Source organism: Podospora bellae-mahoneyi, chromosome 3 (assembly GCF_035222275.1).
Source record: "Podospora bellae-mahoneyi strain CBS 112042 chromosome 3, whole genome shotgun sequence".
In the NCBI taxonomy this organism is placed as follows: domain Eukaryota; kingdom Fungi; phylum Ascomycota; class Sordariomycetes; order Sordariales; family Podosporaceae; genus Podospora; species Podospora bellae-mahoneyi.
Genome location: NC_085882.1, coordinates 2,526,355 through 2,545,087, shown reverse-complemented (window position 1 = coordinate 2,545,087; position 18,733 = coordinate 2,526,355). Strand labels below are relative to the sequence as shown.

General features: G+C 53.7%; 5 protein-coding genes across 5 annotated transcripts; 3 read left to right on the top strand and 2 right to left on the bottom strand.

The window, feature by feature from the left end:
* Positions 1-176: 176 nt before the first annotated feature.
* QC761_307430 (uncharacterized protein) lies at positions 177-930 on the top strand (the record flags this gene model as incomplete). The annotated part of the gene is made up of 3 exons (XM_062877884.1): positions 177-357; positions 421-535; positions 598-930. The coding sequence occupies exons 1-3, from the start codon at positions 323-325 to the stop codon at positions 928-930; spliced, it is 483 nt and encodes a 160-aa protein (XP_062733701.1). The 5' UTR covers positions 177-322.
* Positions 931-1,152: 222 nt separating this feature from the next.
* On the bottom strand, positions 1,153-2,343 carry TFB4 (RNA polymerase II transcription factor B subunit 4; the record flags this gene model as incomplete). Its single annotated transcript, XM_062877883.1, has 1 exon — positions 1,153-2,343. The coding sequence occupies one exon, from the start codon at positions 2,341-2,343 to the stop codon at positions 1,153-1,155; it is 1,191 nt and encodes a 396-aa protein (XP_062733700.1).
* Positions 2,344-3,441: 1,098 nt separating this feature from the next.
* Positions 3,442-5,639, top strand: SHE4 (SWI5-dependent HO expression protein 4; the record flags this gene model as incomplete). Its single annotated transcript, XM_062877882.1, has 2 exons — positions 3,442-4,188; positions 4,278-5,639. 2 exons carry the CDS (start codon positions 3,442-3,444, stop codon positions 5,637-5,639), a joined length of 2,109 nt encoding a protein of 702 aa, XP_062733699.1.
* A 236-nt stretch (positions 5,640-5,875) lies between these two features.
* QC761_307400 (uncharacterized protein) lies at positions 5,876-7,705 on the bottom strand (the record flags this gene model as incomplete). The annotated part of the gene is made up of 1 exon (XM_062877881.1): positions 5,876-7,705. The coding sequence occupies one exon, from the start codon at positions 7,703-7,705 to the stop codon at positions 5,876-5,878; it is 1,830 nt and encodes a 609-aa protein (XP_062733698.1).
* A 2,273-nt stretch (positions 7,706-9,978) lies between these two features.
* On the top strand, positions 9,979-17,926 carry QC761_307390 (uncharacterized protein). Its single transcript, XM_062877880.1, has 4 exons — positions 9,979-11,584; positions 11,703-12,020; positions 12,078-16,267; positions 16,323-17,926. Exons 1-4 carry the CDS (start codon positions 11,422-11,424, stop codon positions 16,881-16,883), a joined length of 5,232 nt encoding a protein of 1,743 aa, XP_062733697.1. The 5' UTR covers positions 9,979-11,421; the 3' UTR covers positions 16,884-17,926.
* The last annotated feature ends 807 nt before the right edge of the window (positions 17,927-18,733 follow it).

Genomic DNA, 18,733 nt, shown 5'->3' with positions numbered 1-18,733 from the left:
GTGTTGTGTTGTCGGGCAGTCTAGTGGGCTGAGCTCAAAGTGTTGACTGGCCCTGAGCTTTTTGTGACCTCAACTGAGTTGAGCAATCACGAAGGCGGGGTGGCCCGAGCTCCCGCGCCAAGTTCTGTAATTATGGTGTAATACCCAGTAATTACACGAGCTGTATGGGGGCCCCCGCAGTCTCAACACCAGCGGGGCAGGAGTGCCCCTCCATCGCGTCCATCACAAGAAGCTCATCCTTGCGTCGGCTGTCCAAGCTCTTTCATACACATAGACATCTTCACTCATCCCTTGGCACTAGAGCCAGGACCAATCTCACAACATGTTCGCCCTCACACTCACAGCCGAGCTCTCCGGGTATGTTTACGTATCTCGGCTCTTCCATATCACGAGCCCATAGCTTACATCCATCCCACACAGAGTAACAAACCTCCGCCCAACCGACACAAAAGAACACCCCTTCTGGTACACCTTCAAAGTCCAATGCACCTCCTGCAGAGAAGTCCACCCCAAACCCGTAGGCGTCAGCAGATTTGTATGATCCCCCCACCAACTCACACCACACTCACTCATTTCACCACTCACACCCGCCCACAGGAAGAAAATGAAATGTCCGGCTCCCGCGGCGAAGCCAACTTTGTCTGGAAATGCAAGAACTGCAAGCGCGAATCCTCCGCCTCCATCCAAACCGCCCCAACCCCCTACCAACAAGGCGAGCCACCCAAGTCCCAAAAGATCATCACCTTCGACTGCCGCGGCCTCGAATTCGTAGAATTCATCCCCGAGGGCGAGTTCGAGGTCGACGGCCTAGAGTCTAACACTAAGTTCACCGGCGTGGAGCTCAACGAAGGGGAGTGGTTCGAGTATGACGAAAAGGCTGGTGATGAGGTCAGTATCAAGGAGTTGAAGTGGGATATTGTAAGGGCTTAGAGAGTTGAGTTATAATTCGCAATGAAACCTTATGGTATTTCCAGGGGGACACAACGCCCTATCGAGTCTTATTTTGCGCTGTGATACCAGAAGGTAATACTTCTCCCTAATGCCCCCGGTCCAGTCCAGAACCCTATGCTTTTGCTTGAAAATCATAAACCGCCTGTATCTCGTTCTTTCTGCATTCAACGCCCTGAAAGCCGCCCCTAATAAACTCTTGGATTATTCCCCATTGGCCTCCAACTTCCTCTTTCTCTTAGCACTCGGAGAAGGCGCCAATCTCGCATTAGCCGGCTCCACGTTCAACCCATCCGGTGTCTTGATCATCCCATAATCCCCCACCGCCAATTTATTCCCACAGGTCAAACACTCGTCCCCAGGCGGTGGCTCACAAAAGATGCTCAAGCAGATACTGCACACAAACCCCGTGTCCACTACGTTCCTGTGGCAGAAACACGCGGCCCTAAAATCTACCGAGTCCGCCGCCGGCGTAAACAGGCATTCTCCCACCGGCTTCCTCAGCTCATCTCCCTCTCTTTGTTTGCCTGTTTTTGGTTTGCCCATCAGTGGCCCTGAGCCGTCATTCTGTGCTGCTGAAAGCCCGGAAGATGCGCTACCCACTCCAAAACCGAACATGAGGTACTGTAGGATGCCTTGAGGGTCGGCGGCTTGAATAAATGTGCCTTGGGTTATGAAAGAGGCTTGCTCGAGGAAGGTGGCACTGCCTCGGAGGGCAAGGGTATCGATGGCGATTCGGGACATGGAGGCTGCGAAGACGGCGTTCATGGTGGGGATGTATTGGGAGGCGGCGGAGTCGGAGACGGAGATGACGAGGATACGGCCGTGAAAACCGACCAAACCGGTGCTTGCGGTTGTGCCCGGGGCAGTGGTTCCTGCAGTAGAGTTGGAGAGTGCCTGGCTCGCACTATAGGCAAGCGCCGTCTTGTTCATATGGGCTAGGGCGAGTGTTAAGGCGCCTGACATTTGAGTTGTGGTCTCGTTGAGGTCCGGTGGTATCGTGCTCCCGATGAGCTCACGGAGGGAGGTTACGAGGGCGTGTTCGATTTGGGCGTATTGTGGGAATTTATTCGCTGTGTTTAAGAAGGTATCCGTCTTGCCGGCATCTCGCATCTCAACATCCTCTGATGGTGGTTTTGGGGGCGTTGGATACAGCCATACAGCTCGGTTCGTGTGTGCGGCTAAAATGGCGATCTGGTTTGTGTTGCTTAACGCTAGGTGGGCGTTGATGAATATCTGGATATTGGCAATGGCCTTTGAGAGTGGAAGAACGTCCCCCAGTGCTGCCCAAGCGCGTGGGTTTGTATCAATGATGATGGTGGTCAACGAGGGCACATCTTCGAGCTTGGAGACCTCGTAGTGCTCGGAGGCGTCCACCGCATCTTGGGCGCTCATTCTCTTCGAGCCGTTCCCGCTGCGCGGCGAGGTGTTTTGGATTGAGTTCTTCGTCAGAGCAGTGGCACTTGAAATCGATGAGGGGTTGGATCAAATATGTCCTGTTCGGTAAACCGCAATTCGTAGATAGATAAGGTAGTTAGTTGTCAAGACGTCACGTCACGTATGGTTGAAGTGGCGCGCAAGGCTTTACTCAGCTGGAGTCGATTTTCAGTGGGCCGTCTTTGCTCAGATACATTGAACTTGGCAGGGAAGGTCCGTCGCGTATTCTGGCTCAATTGCGATGGAACGCGTCCCGAAGATAAAAAGTCAAGAAGAAACCCTGGTCGATCCTGGCTGGCATCGCGCTTCCACGTGAGGCTAAGACCGCTTCGGGGTACCCCTCCACGTTGTGGACAACAAAATAGGGACCTTCAAAGATAGTGAATAGGCCGTCAATATAGTCAAAGGACCCCAAATAGTTAATAAAGGTCTTGAAAGAAGTTGAAAGGCATTAAAAAAATGGTTAAGAGGCCTTGAAAGAGAGTTAAAAGGTCTGCTGATCATCATCTGAGATCTGTTCATTAACTTTCGAGGCATGTTGGAGTCCTATTATTTTGTTCACGCACCCCTCCAATAGAGATGGCGCTAAGCTGGCTTGGGCCCCTATTCGTGGGGGTGGGGGCGCAATCAGATGCTAAAGGAGAGAGAGCTCCATCAGCCAGCATCGAGGGGCAACTGCCATCCCCAGAGGGCGGCTCTTTCTCGTGTCACGACAGATTCGAGGTTAACTTTCCAGATTGGCGGGCTCTGGACACTTTGTCACGTTACTCCGGGTCTGGTCGATCCTCTGCCCTTTTATTCGTCACTTTTCCATATCCTCGACGCCTGCGATTGATAAGCACCTGAATCCTACGTTTGATTTCGATTCATCTTATCTCACCTATCTATACGCCTACATCTTGTCTGACACCTGCCATCCCTTTGACAAAAACCTATTCGCCACCGGCCTAACCGGACCCTGCCAAACCTTATCCTCCAAAGATTAACATTTGCACTACTGCAGCCACAAAATCACCAACCTTCAACACACATCAACATCAGTCACAAATAAATTACATGGCTACCGTAGCCGAAGCGGCCGCGGCGGCGCCCGAGCCTCTGGGAAGGCTGGATCAGACACTGCTCATCTTCGCAGGTCTTATGGAAGGGGGAAAGGAGGACGAAGAGACTGTCAGAGAACTCGGCGAACTAACACGACTTCTTAACGATGACGTCGAGGTTACCAAGAAGGGCGAGACATCTGTCACGAATGTGATTGATAGCGACTGTGTCGATACCATACTATGTTACCTCGACATGAGACAGCCCGACGTCGTACGCGCCCACGCCGCACTATGTACCTCTGCCTACCTCAAAGCTGCCGGCGAGGATGGCGGCAAGAAATTGGCCGAGTTTTTCCATGACCGAGTCCGACGGGGGACCTACGATGACTACATTGTTGCCTTCTGCGTCGCTGCCACTATCTTCCCTATTGTACCCGATCTCACATCCGAGCTGTTCCTGAGTGAAGGTTTTCTTGCCAGTCTAGGCCCGCTTATGAGGCGGAAATGGAAAAGCAGAAAGGTCGAGACGGCGTGCTTGGAGATGCTGAATGCCGCCTGCATGAACTCGGCTTGCCGAGAGGCTGTCCGAAAGTACTGCACAGAGTGGCTTGAGGAGATCGTCGAGCAGGATCCCGACGACGCCGTCAAGTCCATGCATACGGTCGACCCTGACATGCACCTCCAGGAGGGATCTATTTCTATGAGACGACACTCTCTGCAAGTCCAGAACCTTGCAGCAGTGGTACTGGCGAAACTGAGGGTCAGCCAACACATCCTTACTCCCCCTTATTGACGTATTTTGTGCTGCCTTTTCATGGTGATGATGTCTGGCTGACATCACGCTTGAAGGCAGTTCCATCTACCGCAGCCACCGCCGGCCCGGAAGCCAGGATACAACCGGCGACGACTAGCATCGAGGACTTATCTAAGCGGTTCACCAGGATGCTGCTAGACGAAGATGAAATCGAGCATGTCCAGCCGTCGATCGAGGGCTTAGCCTACGCGTCTCTCCAACCCAAGGTGAAGGAAAGTTTGTCCAAAGACTCCAAGACACTGAAACGTCTTGTCAAGGTTCTCGATGAAGCCCCTCCTAGGTCCCCGATGATTTACGGCGCGCTCAGCATTTTTGCCAATCTGACCAGATACCGACCCATCGAAACAGACGAAGAGAAAAGGATACGGCAGCTCAAGGCGTATGCCAACGCTGCTGGAAAACTACAGCAGGTTGACCCGCTAGACGAAGACGAGCACGTCACAGAAAGATGCAAACACGTTTTCGAGGCTGGGCTTACACCAGTCCTTATCAAGCAAAGCAAGAGTGGTTCTGCGGCCTCCTTGGCGTTAATCATATCCATCATCCACGCCCTTTCCACCCCTCCCCCTCTCCGCGGTCAACTCGCACAGCAGGGGGCTGTCCGTCTCCTCATCGCCGCATGGACGGCCCTCCCAGAAACGGAAAACGGACCTAAACGTGCGGCTGCCCAGGCTCTAGCGAGGATTTTGATCTCTACCAACCCGGCGCTTGTGTTTGGGGGCACGAGACCGATCCCGCAGAGCGCGGCTATCAGACCGTTGGCGTCTATTCTCACCCCAGATCCCACCGCGGACAGGAGGGACCTCTTGCCTACGTTTGAGTCGCTTATGGCGCTCACCAACCTCGCCTCTACGGACGATGACACGAGAAAGTCTATTATTCGGACGGCGTGGGATGATGTAGAAGAACAACTGTTTAATCCCAACTCGAGGGTCTGCACGGCAGCGGTGGAGTTGGTGTGCAATTTGGTTCAGGACCCGGAGCAAACCCTTGCGTTGTTTGGGGATGGGAGTCCGAAGGCGAAGAATAGGGTCAAGGTTATTGTTGCTTTGGCTGATGCGGAGGACCCCAAGACGAGGAGCGCGGCGGGGGGCGCGCTGGCTAGTTTGACGGGGTTTGACGAGGTGGTGAGGGCGGTTGTTGGGCTGGAGAGGGGGTTGGAGGTTGTGTTGGGGCTTTGTAGGGATGAGAGGGAGGATTTGAGGCATCGGGGGGCGGTGGTGGTGAGGAATATGGTTTTTTCTGAGGGGGAGGTGGGGAGGCTGGCGAGGGGGAAGTTGGTGGAGGGGGGGGCGGTGGAGGCGTTGATGGAGTGTGCTAAGGGGAGTAAGAGGAGGGAGGTCGTGGAGGTCGTGGTGCAGGCTGCTGAGGGGTTGATGGGGGAGGGGGGAAAGTAAGCTGAGGGAGCGGGCTGTTTTAAACACTGTTTGTTGGCATTGGGGGGCAGGAGTACATTGGAGCGGAAGATTGAGGCTGGCAAAGGAGCATGATTTGACATGTGAGATTAGCTTGACATGATGGTATTATAAGATTATTGTAATGTTGATAATCTAAGAAATATCCTAACTCTGTGGTGGTGGTATCCCATTGTGTTTTTCAAGATCCTCCAAACTCAACACACATATATATAATACTACACACGCTCGCCTTCACATCCCCTCCGCGTCCCCCCATCAAATATCACTACTCCCCCCATCCCTCCCCAGCAATATCTTATGCACCCGCCTACTAATAGCCTGCCCAACCGCCCGATCACTAAACCCCCCATCCTATTCGTCCCCTTCCTCACCGTCTCCCGTATCAACGGCCCCTCCTCCATCGCCCTCTTCAACCGACTCACGCTCCCATACTCCTGCGCAATCTCCACCGCGATCGGCTTCGTGACCCGCCCAATCTCCTGCAGCATCCTCACATAAATATCCTTCGTCTCGGTCCCAGTCCTGACCTGCCCAGAGTCCATGCAGAACCCCGCCTGGGTGTCATTCGTCTGATCCCTCAACCGCCGGTACGGCGCAGTGGAGATGTGCTGAGTAAAAACGGCGATTCGCTGCGAGGTTTCAATCGGGGCGTTGGTGTGGTGGATGAGAGCTGAGTGAACAAGCTGTAGCTGGAGGAGGGATTGCTCGACGAGGTCTTCGTTGATTACTTTTTGGTTGTTGTTGGCCGGCCGGTTGGGCTGGGTGCTAGAAGGGGGATCGAGTCCGTCACGGACGGCGAAGACAAACTGCCTGTTTCGAGCGGACTTGTTCTTGCGGAGGAAGGGGTTTAGGCCTTCGATTAGGTAGATCAAGGTAAATCCGGAAAAACTGGACTTCATTGAGGGAAGATGTGAGTCCAGGTTTGGGGTGGATGGGGAGAGGCATAACTCCACAAACCGAGCGGCGGGCATGATAGCCATGGCGTACTTCTCAGTGTCGGTTCGATGGGGAACAGGTTCCCAGATGGAAAGGGCAGGGTTGTATTCCGCATCTACCTTTCGCTTCCAGCGGACGATGTTGTCAACCGGGGAGCGGGAGGATTGGACTTGGACGGAGAGGTCTTTTAGACGTTCCTCGGCCTGGATTTTGATGGTTGGGTTGAGGCCGATGGGAAGGCCGACAATCATTTCGGGGGTTGAGACCTTTTTGTCGGTGCGAAGTATGTTCACTTCTGCGAGGGCGGCTGCCTTTTTCTTCTCAAAGGCTTTGGCTTCTTTGGCGGCTTCTTTCTCGAGACGCTTGCGCTCTCTTTCGGCGGCGAGGGCGACGGCTTTGGTTGCTTTCTCTGCTGCTTTTTCGGCGGGGGTTTTCGTTTGTTGCGTTTTTCTCTCCTCATCTGGGAGGTCAACAGCATTGGCTGATAAGACACCTATGGTGAACCTCTTGTTCCTTGATTTGGTAACTGTTGGCTGCCGCTTAGAGGTTGACCCAGAGGTGGTTTTTCGCTTGGAACTGGCAAGGTCCATAATATCAGGGAGATCGTCTTTATCGGAGTCCACATCATCCATGGCGTCGTCAGAATCGTCAAGCAAAATGACCTCTGACCTAGTCTTGCGGAAGGGACGAGATGGCTCCGGCGGGTGGCCAATATCAGAGGCTGGAATGGGCGCCGAGCTCGAGATAGGATCCCAGTCAGCAGTCTTGCTGAGTGTGCTCTTTGCTCGCTGCGTCAGCGCCGGCGAGCTTGAGATGATATCCTCCGCCATAAGATTCCGCTTCGGTACAGCTGGCATCGGCTGTTTCCCCTTATCATGGGGTGTCTCGCTCACAAAAAGCTCGTCGTCAGACAGAAAGTCCACTTCTGGCTGTTCAAGACCTCTCCGCGTTGATGCAGTCTCCTTGCCCCTAGGTGGCGAACATCTGCAAGGGTCACTGTCCGGTTCATCGTCAGACAAAAGGTCTATTTCTGGCTGGTCGAATCCCCTTCGCGTAGATGCAACCTCTTTCCCCTTAGGTGACGGGCTTCGGAAAGGGTGATCATCCATTTCACCTTCCGAATCATCAAGCCCGGGTCGGTAGAACTTTCCTCCAATGTTCTCTACTCCTTTAGGGACAGAGCTACTCCGTTGCTGATCCCTGGGCTGCGCAGAAGGTGGAGGAATCGAAGCTGCCAACGACGGAGAGTTCCCTTTTGGACTCGATACGATTGAATCTGCTGCGCTTATCCGGCGCTTCTTGGTCGCTGGTCCTTCTGCGTTAAGCCCTTTCCATAACCACCCAGTTCCAACCACTGGGTAAGTTGCCAACTCATCGTCCGAGACGAAGAGGGCATCTTCGATAATTAGTGATTTCTCCTAGGTGGGGGCCGTTTGGAGCCTGCAGCCGGGAGAGATGGTTGGCGAGCTGTGGGTGGCCGAGGCGGAGAGCTCGAGAGAAGATCGACAATCTCGGTCATCGTATATGAGGCAGAGGCGCAACCAAGAGATCCTTGTAACTTGATGTGTTGCTTGTGGGGTAGTGTAGTTTCTTGGGGACCTTCAAAGTGCCGGCCATTGTTTAATGACGTCGGGGGGCAACAACACAACGCCGACGTTCTGGAGTCGAGACAGTTTCTCGTTAGCTAAAGAGACGCGCCATGAAGCGCGCGAACCTGGCGCCATATCACGTGAGAAGCTCAACTGCTTGCCACCCCTGTCGGCTCTCCAGGAATAAACCCCGCTTTCAACGGTCGTCAATGTCAAGTTTAGAAGTTTCACCTGTCAAACCCCATTTCAATGCCAATTATTTCCTCAACATCTCCATTCTGCTAGCTGCAGATATTCCGAGTGTCTACCTTCCTCATCCGTCTCTAAGGCAAGCCATGTACGGCCGTACGGAGGTCTCCAGGGCGGAGAATAGGAAGAGCTAAGATAAAACAACCATTCGGGGAATAATCGCACGTGGTCGATCTACGCCATGATTGGTGATCACTTACCACAGTGGTCATTGCTCGGACCTCCTTCTCCTCTCACTATCAGAAGAAGGATGAACTTCTCGCCGCTCTCCGCCTTGGAAAAAGGCAATTTCTAAAGTTGGTCCTGATGTCGTGATGGATTCGGGTCTTGACCTCTTGCAGATACCGTCCGTGCGCACGGCCGTTTTCTTCCCCACACCAAGAACCGAGCGCACATGTCTCAAGGGTTGAATTGAAGGGGGAGAGGGATTTCCAAAACATTTCTGCTTTGGGAAAGACGTTTCCTTTGCTATCGGACCGGGTTCCAGGGAGCGGGAATACGGCACCGCACCGCTCCGATGGGAACGCCGCTGAGGAGGGGGGAGACTAGTAAGTCTCTGGTGGCCTCTCCCCACGGGGTATCACAGGCGTGTCTGTCGGGTGTGAAAGATGAGTTCGAGACCGAGGAGGATGACAGTGGGATCATGAAGGGATCAGTTTGTATGGCAGTATATATTGCAAGAAAGAAACATATGTCATGGTTTCATGATCCATGAAGCTATATGCCGTGTCTCTTTACAAACTCATCAAGCTTGGTTGTAACTGGAGTTCTATGCATGGGCTCTACACTCTGTAGACTTTGCATGAAGGAAAAGGGGCCAAGGCGTTGCATGTCGGCGGCATTGCTGAGCGATGTGCTGCAAAACCAGAGATTCTGAAACGGTGGTCCCGCCTATCAGCTGTCCTGTTTGAGTGCGGACACTTTGAACATGGAGTTGATCACACTGACGGGTGACAGCTGGACATTTTTAACCATCAAGAGGAATTCTCCGCTGCGGTTATTTGCTGAGGCACATGTACATTACCGATTTCTCCGGACCGGACTATTGGGGGGTGAGGATGGACCAACAGCTCCAGACCTAGGGTCTGGCTTGTGTGGTCTTGGGGACGGGAGGAGGACCTAGGTAAGCAAGGTAAGCCGTCCCGTACCGCACCGGCCAGCCGGGACGGATATCTTTGGGCCCGGCAGCCGGAGCTATCAAGCGTCTGACTGGTGGCCAAAAGCGGGGCTGGGGCACCTGATTGAGCAAATCTTTGCTGCGTCTGGTGATCTTTTCTTGTTGGAATGCGAATGGTGTGGTGCAACTTTGCTTCTTCAAGTTGGGGGATGCTAGGTGGGGGTTGACACTGACGATAACAGGCCGATTATGTTTGCTGTCTGTAACCTGTTCCGTCTTGTGGCCCCTTCTGAAGATACCGATGAGATTATCGAGGTCTGGAGGAAGAGGCGTAGAAGGTAGAAACTAGTCCATCATTGGATGGTGCTGCCGAATAGTGGTGTTGTGCCTGCAGATGGTGTTCCCCCAAACAGTGAGTGGATGAAAACTGGTGTCTTGGTCTGCAGCTAAATTCGTCCAATCCAGGAGAAGTTGCAACCCTGTGCTGCACCTCTGGGCGAGAAGTTCAGATGCAGCTCATCCCAGACTCCACTGTGGACATGGAAGCACACAAACAAGATCTGGAAAGGCAGATCGTCATGTCCAAAGTTGCTGGGAACAGACGGAATGTCCGATATATGGGTGTTGTCTCGTCCTTCACCACCTTAGACCTCGGCGGCCGAGTCCACCGGTGACTTTGAAATATCCGTAGAGTCGGAGTCAGGTCTACCATAGGAAGCCCAGCTGTCACCTGGTGGCCAGAGCGTTCGGCCTTTACAGGGGAAGCACCGCGTCCCCAGAACGGAGGGAAGCCGCCGTCTGATGTGCGCACTGGGAGCTAGTCCCCTTTTGGCATCTGGTTGCTTGGTTTACTCGAGCTAACGCTGCAAGGCCGTCCCGCCTCGGGCACCCCCAACACGGCCTGTGTGGTGACACTGAAGGACTGGAAGAGAACTGACAAATTCCGCAGGGCAGCTGTTTGTGGGAGAAGTTTGCTGCTGAGGGAAACGGTGAGTGAAAGAGCTGTCATTATTATTTTGCTGCTGCAATATCTATTTGTGTGTTCATCAACTGCTTGCCACTGCTTGCTTGTTCTGGCTTCTGAGTGGGCTGCTCGGTACCTCTCTCGCCAACAAACCTGAGCTCGCAGCTGAAGGGAAAATCTTCAGAGTTTTCTCCTGAGCCGCCGTCTCACCGCATCGAGCCACCAGAAAAACACATACAGCGACTAACAAGCCATTGACTGGCAGAGCGAAAGACAGAAAAAAAAGGAGAACGCAACACCAAAAAAAAAAAAAATAATCACCAGCCTGGAAGCGAGAGGCTCTTGACGTTGCGTTTTGTGCGATCGTGTCGTCCCGGTTCGCATCCGGAGTCGATAACTTTATAGCGAAGCGACTCCAGGGACCCCAATCGGCCCCAATCGACCCCCGGCGCAGCTTCAGGGGACGCGTTTGTAATTTGCGCCACCCTTGTCGGCGCAATCAAATAAACAAGGGGACCTTCCAAGCGCCCCTGGCATCAGACAGCAACTCCCCCAGAATACCCGCCGACGACACACAGGAGAATTCACCAATTTCCAACAAAACATATGACGCCTGCCAGACGACCGAGTGCAGAAGCATAAGCCCTTTTGCGGGGTCGTTGCTATTCGACAGACAGACGAATATTCTGCCTCTGCCTCTTCTGCCTCTTCCCTTTTAACCACCGAGAGACGGTTCGTCCCGTCACACGTTCCACGATTGGGCCTAGCTGTACCTACCTGTACGAGCTCAAGGACGACTGCGGCAAAAATCGAGTGGCCCGTCCCACCGCGCCGGTTCAAGTCGATTGATTAGATCGAGACCTACTACTTATTAGAGCTCCACGCCCCCAGTCCCGCTTCGCTGCTATGGCAAGCTCACCACCAGCGTCGCCGGGCACACTGCCTGCACGGCCAATGAGCGCCATGGTCCGCCCGGCTCCGAGAAGTAGCAGTCGCATGAGCATGCAGGGCAAGTCGGCCGGAGGAAGCAGAGCCTCGGACGAGGAATCAAAGACCGCCGTCAAAGTTGGTGAGTACACAGCATACCTCGGATCCCGCTTGGTGAACCCCCGGCACGCCGTCCACCGACTGTGTGTCTCGCGTGCCACCGCTGCCACGGACACCTGCATTTCTGACATGTTGAGCAGTGGTTCGCGTGCGCCCACCTCTAAGGCCCGAAGACCCGGGCTTCGAGCTTATACCTCAGCGATTTCAGCGATCCATGGTCCAGGTGCATTCGCCAACGAGCCTGTCGATCGAATCACCGCAGGGCCGCAAGCTTTTTGTCTTTGATAGAGTGTTCGGCCCGGAAGTTGGCCAGGCCGGAATATGGGAGTATCTAGACGAGGGAGTCAACGCCTTTACCCAGGGGTACAATGTATCCCTTCTCGCGTACGGCCAGTCCGGCGCGGGCAAATCTTACACGATGGGCACAGCGGGTGACCAGGACAGTCTGGAGCAAATGGGTGAGTATACTCCCCAAACCGCGCCAACTGCTAGACGGTGCTGACTGTGATATTCAGGTGTGATCCCACGCGCCGCCACTGCGCTGTTTGAACGGTTGGAAGGTCCAAAGATCAACCCTAACCGCAGTTCCATGTCACAGCTCCGAACACCAGCTCGGTTCTCGAACCCGCCTGTCAGTTTCACGAAAGGGGCGGAAAAGAACTGGACCTTGCGCGCTTCATATGTCGAGATCTACAACGAGCAGCTGAGAGACCTGTTGGTCGACGATACCATCCCATTTCATGAACGGGGAGCCGTCACGATTCGCGAAGACGTCAAGGGCAACATTCTTTTGACCGGTTTGCGACAGGTGGAAGTCAACTCGGTGGACGACCTGATGCATGTGCTGGAGCAAGGATCGATAGTTCGACAGACGGATGCGACAGCGATCAACGCCCGATCGTCGCGCTCCCATGCCGTATTCAGCTTGAACCTGGTGCAAAAGAAGAGCAAGCCGATGACAGGAGCAGAGAGGCGCATGTCGATGCCGGTGGAGGGCTTGTCTGGGAGCGAATCTCTGGTAACGACCGACAGCAAAATGCATTTCGTGGATTTAGCCGGCAGCGAGCGTCTCAAGAACACGGGCGCCCAGGGAGAGCGGGCAAAGGAGGGTATTTCGATCAATGCTGGTCTGGCAGCACTCGGCAAGGTCATCTCGCAGCTGTCTTCGCGACAGGCCGGGGCGCATGTGTCGTACCGGGACTCGAAGCTAACACGACTGCTCCAAGACTCACTGGGCGGGAATGCCATCACGTACATGATTGCCTGTGTCACGCCGGCCGAGTTCCACCTGAGCGAGACGTTGAATACGGTTCAATATGCGCAGAGGGCCCGAGCGATCCAGAGCAAGCCGCGGATCCAGCAGGTTGAGGAGGGGGACAAGCAGGCCATAATCGATCGTCTCAAGGCCGAAGTAGCATTTCTGCGGGAGCAAATCCGGAGTGCAGAACGCAGCGGGGGAGAGCGACGCACCCTGGCCCCAGGCGAGAGGCCCGAGCGGCAGAGTGAGCGGGAGGTGGAACTCCAGAACCAGCTACTGGATGCCCAGGAAAACTATACGGCTCTGAGCCAGCGGCACGCGAAGCTCATTGCCGAGCTGGCGCGGGCTCGCGATGAGGAGCAGTTGGAGAACCAGCTCGAGAAGAATCTGGGTGACAGTGCCACAGAGCGGTTAAATCGCTCCAATAGCTTCGCGCAGGCGGTGGAACAGGTTGTGCTCGAGTACGAAAAGACGATCCAGTCTCTAGAACAGTCGCTAGCGAGTACCAGGGCAACCCTGTCCAGCACCGAGGGATCTCTGCTGGAAAAAGAGTCCAACTGCGCCTACGCCGAAACGATCAACAATCAGCTTCAGGCCCGGCTGCAGAAGCTCATGGACCGCGAGGCCAACACCGAAAGCTACCTGCACGACCTGGAGACCAAGTTGGACGGCCACACGTCAGGCGAGGAAAAGAACACAGCCATCATCATGGAGTTGCGCAAAGAAATTGCCCGGGTCCGCGAAAACGAGGCTGCGTGTGAGAACTACATCTCGACCCTGGAGGAGCGCCTTGCCGAGGCTGACCAGGATGCTGAGCTGATGCAGCGTGAGATTGACAGGCTGGAGCAGGTGGTGGAGCGGCAACGCAGCCTTGGAAAGCTGGACTCTTTGTTATACGAGTTGGATCAAATCCACCCTACAACTCCGGCTCCCGAGGCCGAAATCGGAGCCGCCAACGGCACTGCCACCAACGGAGCCGGCCACCGGCGCACGGCCAGCCGGAGCATCGCCGACCATTCGCGCAGCCACAGCCATGTCAGCCGCCATAGTCAACTGGAAGAGACCATCCCCGAGATTGGAGAGGAGGATATCCCGGAGGGGGGAGAGGAGCCAGTTGATGGGCAAAAGAGGCCACGGAAATTGTCGCCGTTGGCCAACGATGGCGAAGTGCTTGAATATCCCACGAGCCCGGCTCAGTCCAAGTTTGTGGCCGACAAACTCGAGACTATGAATCAAGAGCTTCTCGGTCTTAGGGTTGAGCACGAGGCGACACTCAACGAGTATGATCTCCTCCATGCCAAGTATGAGGAGGCTCTCCGGGCTTTGGGCCAGCTGCAGGATATGGTGGACGAGGCTAAGCACCCTAGTCGCCAGCGAGATTCGATTCTCTCGGTGACATCGCCAATGCTGACAAGACCTACCTCATTCCTGTCTGACGCTAGAACTAATGAGACCAAGGATACCACGCATCTTTCTATGCGGTCACTCTCATCAGAGCTTTCGTCTGCTCTAGAATCTCCGTCTACGACATTGGATGTCTCGGATGCTGGCACCGCTGTGCCCAAATCTGGTTCTGCTCCCGAGTCGCCAACGGAGCCCACAAATGGCACCGATGCCACGACCGAGGTTCGCCGATTGAAGGCTATCGCCGCCGAGAAGGAGGCCGCAGAGAAGGAACTGGCCGAGCGGTACGCTCAGCTGGAGGAACGGCATCAACACGCCCTTGACATGGTGGAAGAGCTCAAGACCCAGGTCGCCAGGGCTCAGGCCGCCAACGAGGATTCCGGCAAGGCCGGCCATGTCATCCGCCGCAAGTCTAGTCAAACACTCATGATCATCGATCGGGCTCACAGGTCATTTGCCTCGCTCCGAAACATCGCCGCCGAGCACTTTGAGGATCAGCCAGATGTGATGCAGAACTTTGAGCTCAACCTCAACGCCGCCATGCACGAGCTCCACGCTCGCTCCGAGAGGATACAGGAGCTCGAGACCAACGTCGCGACGGCCAAGAAGGAGATGGAGACCAAGATGACCATCATCTCTGGACTGACCCGTGAACGGTCGAGTTTGAAGGCTGCCTCGCCTATGGACATGGCAGTTGTGTCGAATCTCAGGAATCAGCTGGAGCAGAGCGAGATGCGCATCAAGGAGCTGCAGCAGGCGAATGAAATTCGGGAGAAGGAGCTGGAGGCTCAATTTGCGGAACTGCAGGAGCTGATCAAGCAGACGGCCGTGAGCGCCAATGCTACCGCCGCCACGAACGAGACTTCCGAGGAGGCGGTTGCTCAGTTGGCAGCTCGTGAGGAAAAGATTGCTGAGCTGGAGAAGGAGCTGTCCACCTGGGAGGAGAGGCACAGGTGTGCTGTGCAGGCTCTGCAGGATAATGAGGAGCAGCTGAAGAAGACTATCAGCGAGCTCGAGGCTCAGGTTGCTTCTTTTACTGCTAAGCTTTCGGAGGTCAAAGTTGAGGAGAAGCCTGAGGGTGGTAATGAGAGGGCAGTTGGTGAAACTCCAAAGCAAAGCGGGGGTGAAGACACGAAGCTTGTCGAATTTTTCCGTACCGAAATCGAGGAGTACAAGGCTCTCATTAACACCAGCCAGACAAAGGTGGCCGAGGTTGAGAAGCAGCACCAGGAGACGAAGGAGGCTTTGGAGCAGGCTATCAAGGAGCGTGATGAGGCGGTCAGCGAAGCAGCTGAACAGAAGGACCTGGTTGCGAAACTCGAGGCGACAATTTCAGACCATGAGCAATCTATCAAGGCTCACCAGGAGAGCGTTCACGAGTTGCAGTCAGCCCACCAGAAGGATGTTAACGAGATCATGCTGGCCGGCAGACGTGATCTGGAGTCTCAGCTGGCTGCTCTCAAAACAGAGCATGCCAACCGGACTAAGCGGCTTGAGAGTGATCTGACTGAAGCTCGCGAAGAGCTCATGAAGGTTGCCACCCAGGTAGCCTATGCTCTCGGACTGGATGTCAGTGTCGAGAAGATCAGCGACCGCATCAGCGATCTTGCCGGTGCCCAAAAGGCGCTGTCAGAGGAGCAAGGCAGGCGACTGGAGCTTGAGCAGGACATTGTTGAGCTGTCCAACATCAACGACACCATTATGCGCGACCTCGAGGCTGTTAGAGCCAGCTTGGCCGAGGTGCTCGCTGCTGAGTCGGAGAAGCAGACGGGCCCTACCGGGCAGGGCTTCCCTGTCAAGGAGCAGGTGGCGTTGGTGAAGAAGAAGGTGGTCGATCTCGAGGTCAAAAACAAGAAGAACTCGCGGCTTGTGGAGGAGCTTGAGGACCAGCTTAATAAGAATTTCGACCAGGTCCAGGCTGCTAGCAACAGGCTGTCGCTGCTTCAGACGGAGAGGAACCAGCAGCTGGAGGAGGCGAATGCTGCCAAGGTGAGATTGCAGGGCGAATTGGATGCCATCAAGGAGGAGTATTCTGCTCTTCAGGTACGTTTTTTTCTGTCCTCTACTTATTTGCTATCGGAGACTAACAATCATGCAGGCCAAATACGACAGCATCCTCCCCAACGACTTAACCGACACCCCCCAACGATCCAACTCGCAAACCCAGCAAAACGGCCACGGTGTCCGCAAATCATCCTCGGTCGCCTCTTTACCCTCCCCCCCACCAGCAATCCCCCTCCCGCCCCTCCCATCCAACAACTCAGGCACCACATCCCCCACCCCCCGCCCCCCCTCCAAGGATGTAGGCGGTATCTCCCAGATCCAAGAAGACCAGGAAGCGCGCATCCGCCTCATCGAAAAGCACCTCAAGGCAGAGAAACAGCTTACCACCACCCTCGAAGAGGCCTTGACTGACCTGGAGAGGCAGCAGCTGGCCATGAGGGCGGATTGTGACGCCTGGAGGAGAAGGGCGCAGGAGCTGGAGCAGGAGATTAAGGACCTGAAGGAGAAGCCGCAGCAGGATAACAGGTGGAGTCTGCAGCAAGTGGAGGAGGAGAGGAGGAAGAGGAGGGATGCCGAGATTGCGAGGGCACATTTGGAGGAGAGGATGAACACGATTAGCAAGAAGAAGAAGAAGGGGAGCCTGAATTGCTTTTAGAGGGGGCAAGGACGGCAGGGGACTGGCGGTGGTGGTGGTGTTTGGAATGTGATGAAGAGGGTTTTGGTTGCGGGGTTGGTGGTGGTGTGGTTGGTGGTTATTGGGGTGCTGGCTTTGGTTGTGAAGGGGTTGTGGAGGGTGGTTGGGGAAAGAGAGGAAGAATGAGTTGTGTGGGAGTGTGTGTGGTTGTGTCAGTCATGGCCTTTCAATTTTACGATGTGGATGTCCGTTTTTATGTCCCTTTTTTTTTTTTTTTTTTGCTTTTATTTCTCCACCGCCTTTTTCCCTTCTTTTTTTTTCTTTTGCACAACTTTATTTTTTAACTTTGTCTTCTCTGATTCCCCCTTTTATTTTAGTTTACTGTTCTTATTTTTATTTTTATTCTTTCTTCTTTTCTTGTCTATTTTTGAACAGGGACACATCACTTTGGTTGTTGGTTTGGTTTGGTTTTTGTTTGGATGAATAACTTGTTCCTTGTGCTTGCGGGAGGGAATTGGAATGGAATGGGTGGGTCGTTGTTGTGGTTGTGGTTTTCCAGTTATGTTTGTTTATATAACACATCATTCCCTGTTCTCATGAACGAAGAAACTTCTTTATACCCCCCTCTATCTGCAGACAAACACATATCAGTTAAGAAAGAAAGAAAGAAAGAGAAAAACGGAAGTGAAATGGAGAGTAGGATTATGTTAATGAGATGAGAGTAAAAAGACATTTGAATGAGAACTTTTGTTGTATGTGTTTGTGACATGGTAGTTTCTGATATGGACTTGGTTTGGTTGCAAAGTGTTTTGAGTGTTTTGTTGTCAGGTGCGGTTGAAAGGTTTTCTACGATTATCTTATGTTATTTTTATGTACCTATCTTGAAACGTTGATGTTAAAAAGAGAAAGATGGAGGCTGGGCTAGATTATGTAGGAAACCGAGGGTTTGAACATCTTGCTTTGGGGCAGGATGTTTTAGACAGGATTATACGCGGTAACTTTGCTCCAGGCACGGTGCGATCAGCCAATGGGCAATCCAAACTACAGTTGTAGATATTATCTATAAAGTATGTTTCCCTCATATTCTAGTTTACAAGATGTACCAGTCATCATCCTATGGAGCGCCTTTCCTGGGTAAGGTAGTGATCTCGTTTTTCTACAGTGGCTATACACCACCAAGCCATGTCAAGTGCCGATATTGAAGGCCTGGCAAGTACCTAGCTAACTTAGTCTATTGTGTTCCCTCTACCTTATCATTTTACATAAAACCAAGAGGTAGCTAGAACTCTGATAGACTTGTCAAGATCTGAAAATAGTCTCTGTTTTCCAGCTTCTCTGCTCTCAATCTGGCTCTCTGTGTGAAAATCTCCTTGCTACCTTATTGAGAGTCAGTCAAAGATGACGATATCACTTACACACCCTCTACCTACCAGGTAGGATCGTGAAAATGTTTATGTCATGACATCCTAGGAGCAGGCAGACAAAGACTAGTTAGTGGGACGGGAGGTCCATGGGGAACTGGGAATAGTCTCAAGTATGACGAAACGCATACATACATCGGACAACTCAAGAGAGCTACAATCCTGCAGTTGATGGGTGGCCGGTCTTATATACGGCCTTTCCCTCGGCTTCCTTCAATCTCCCCACATCCTTGATACTATGCCGTATGCTTAATCTTAATTAAAGTGACTCTTTCTATCACATGTGCCCAGCACAGGATCACCACCGCGTGTTGTTGTTACCCTTTTCCCCTCCTCCCATACGTCCGGAAGGCCCCGGTTGTAGGGGTTGAGGTATGACGTTGTTCCTGGTGGCGGGCTGGCTGTCTACAGGTGGGGTCATCTCTTGGTCTGGTCTTTGTACACCACAGT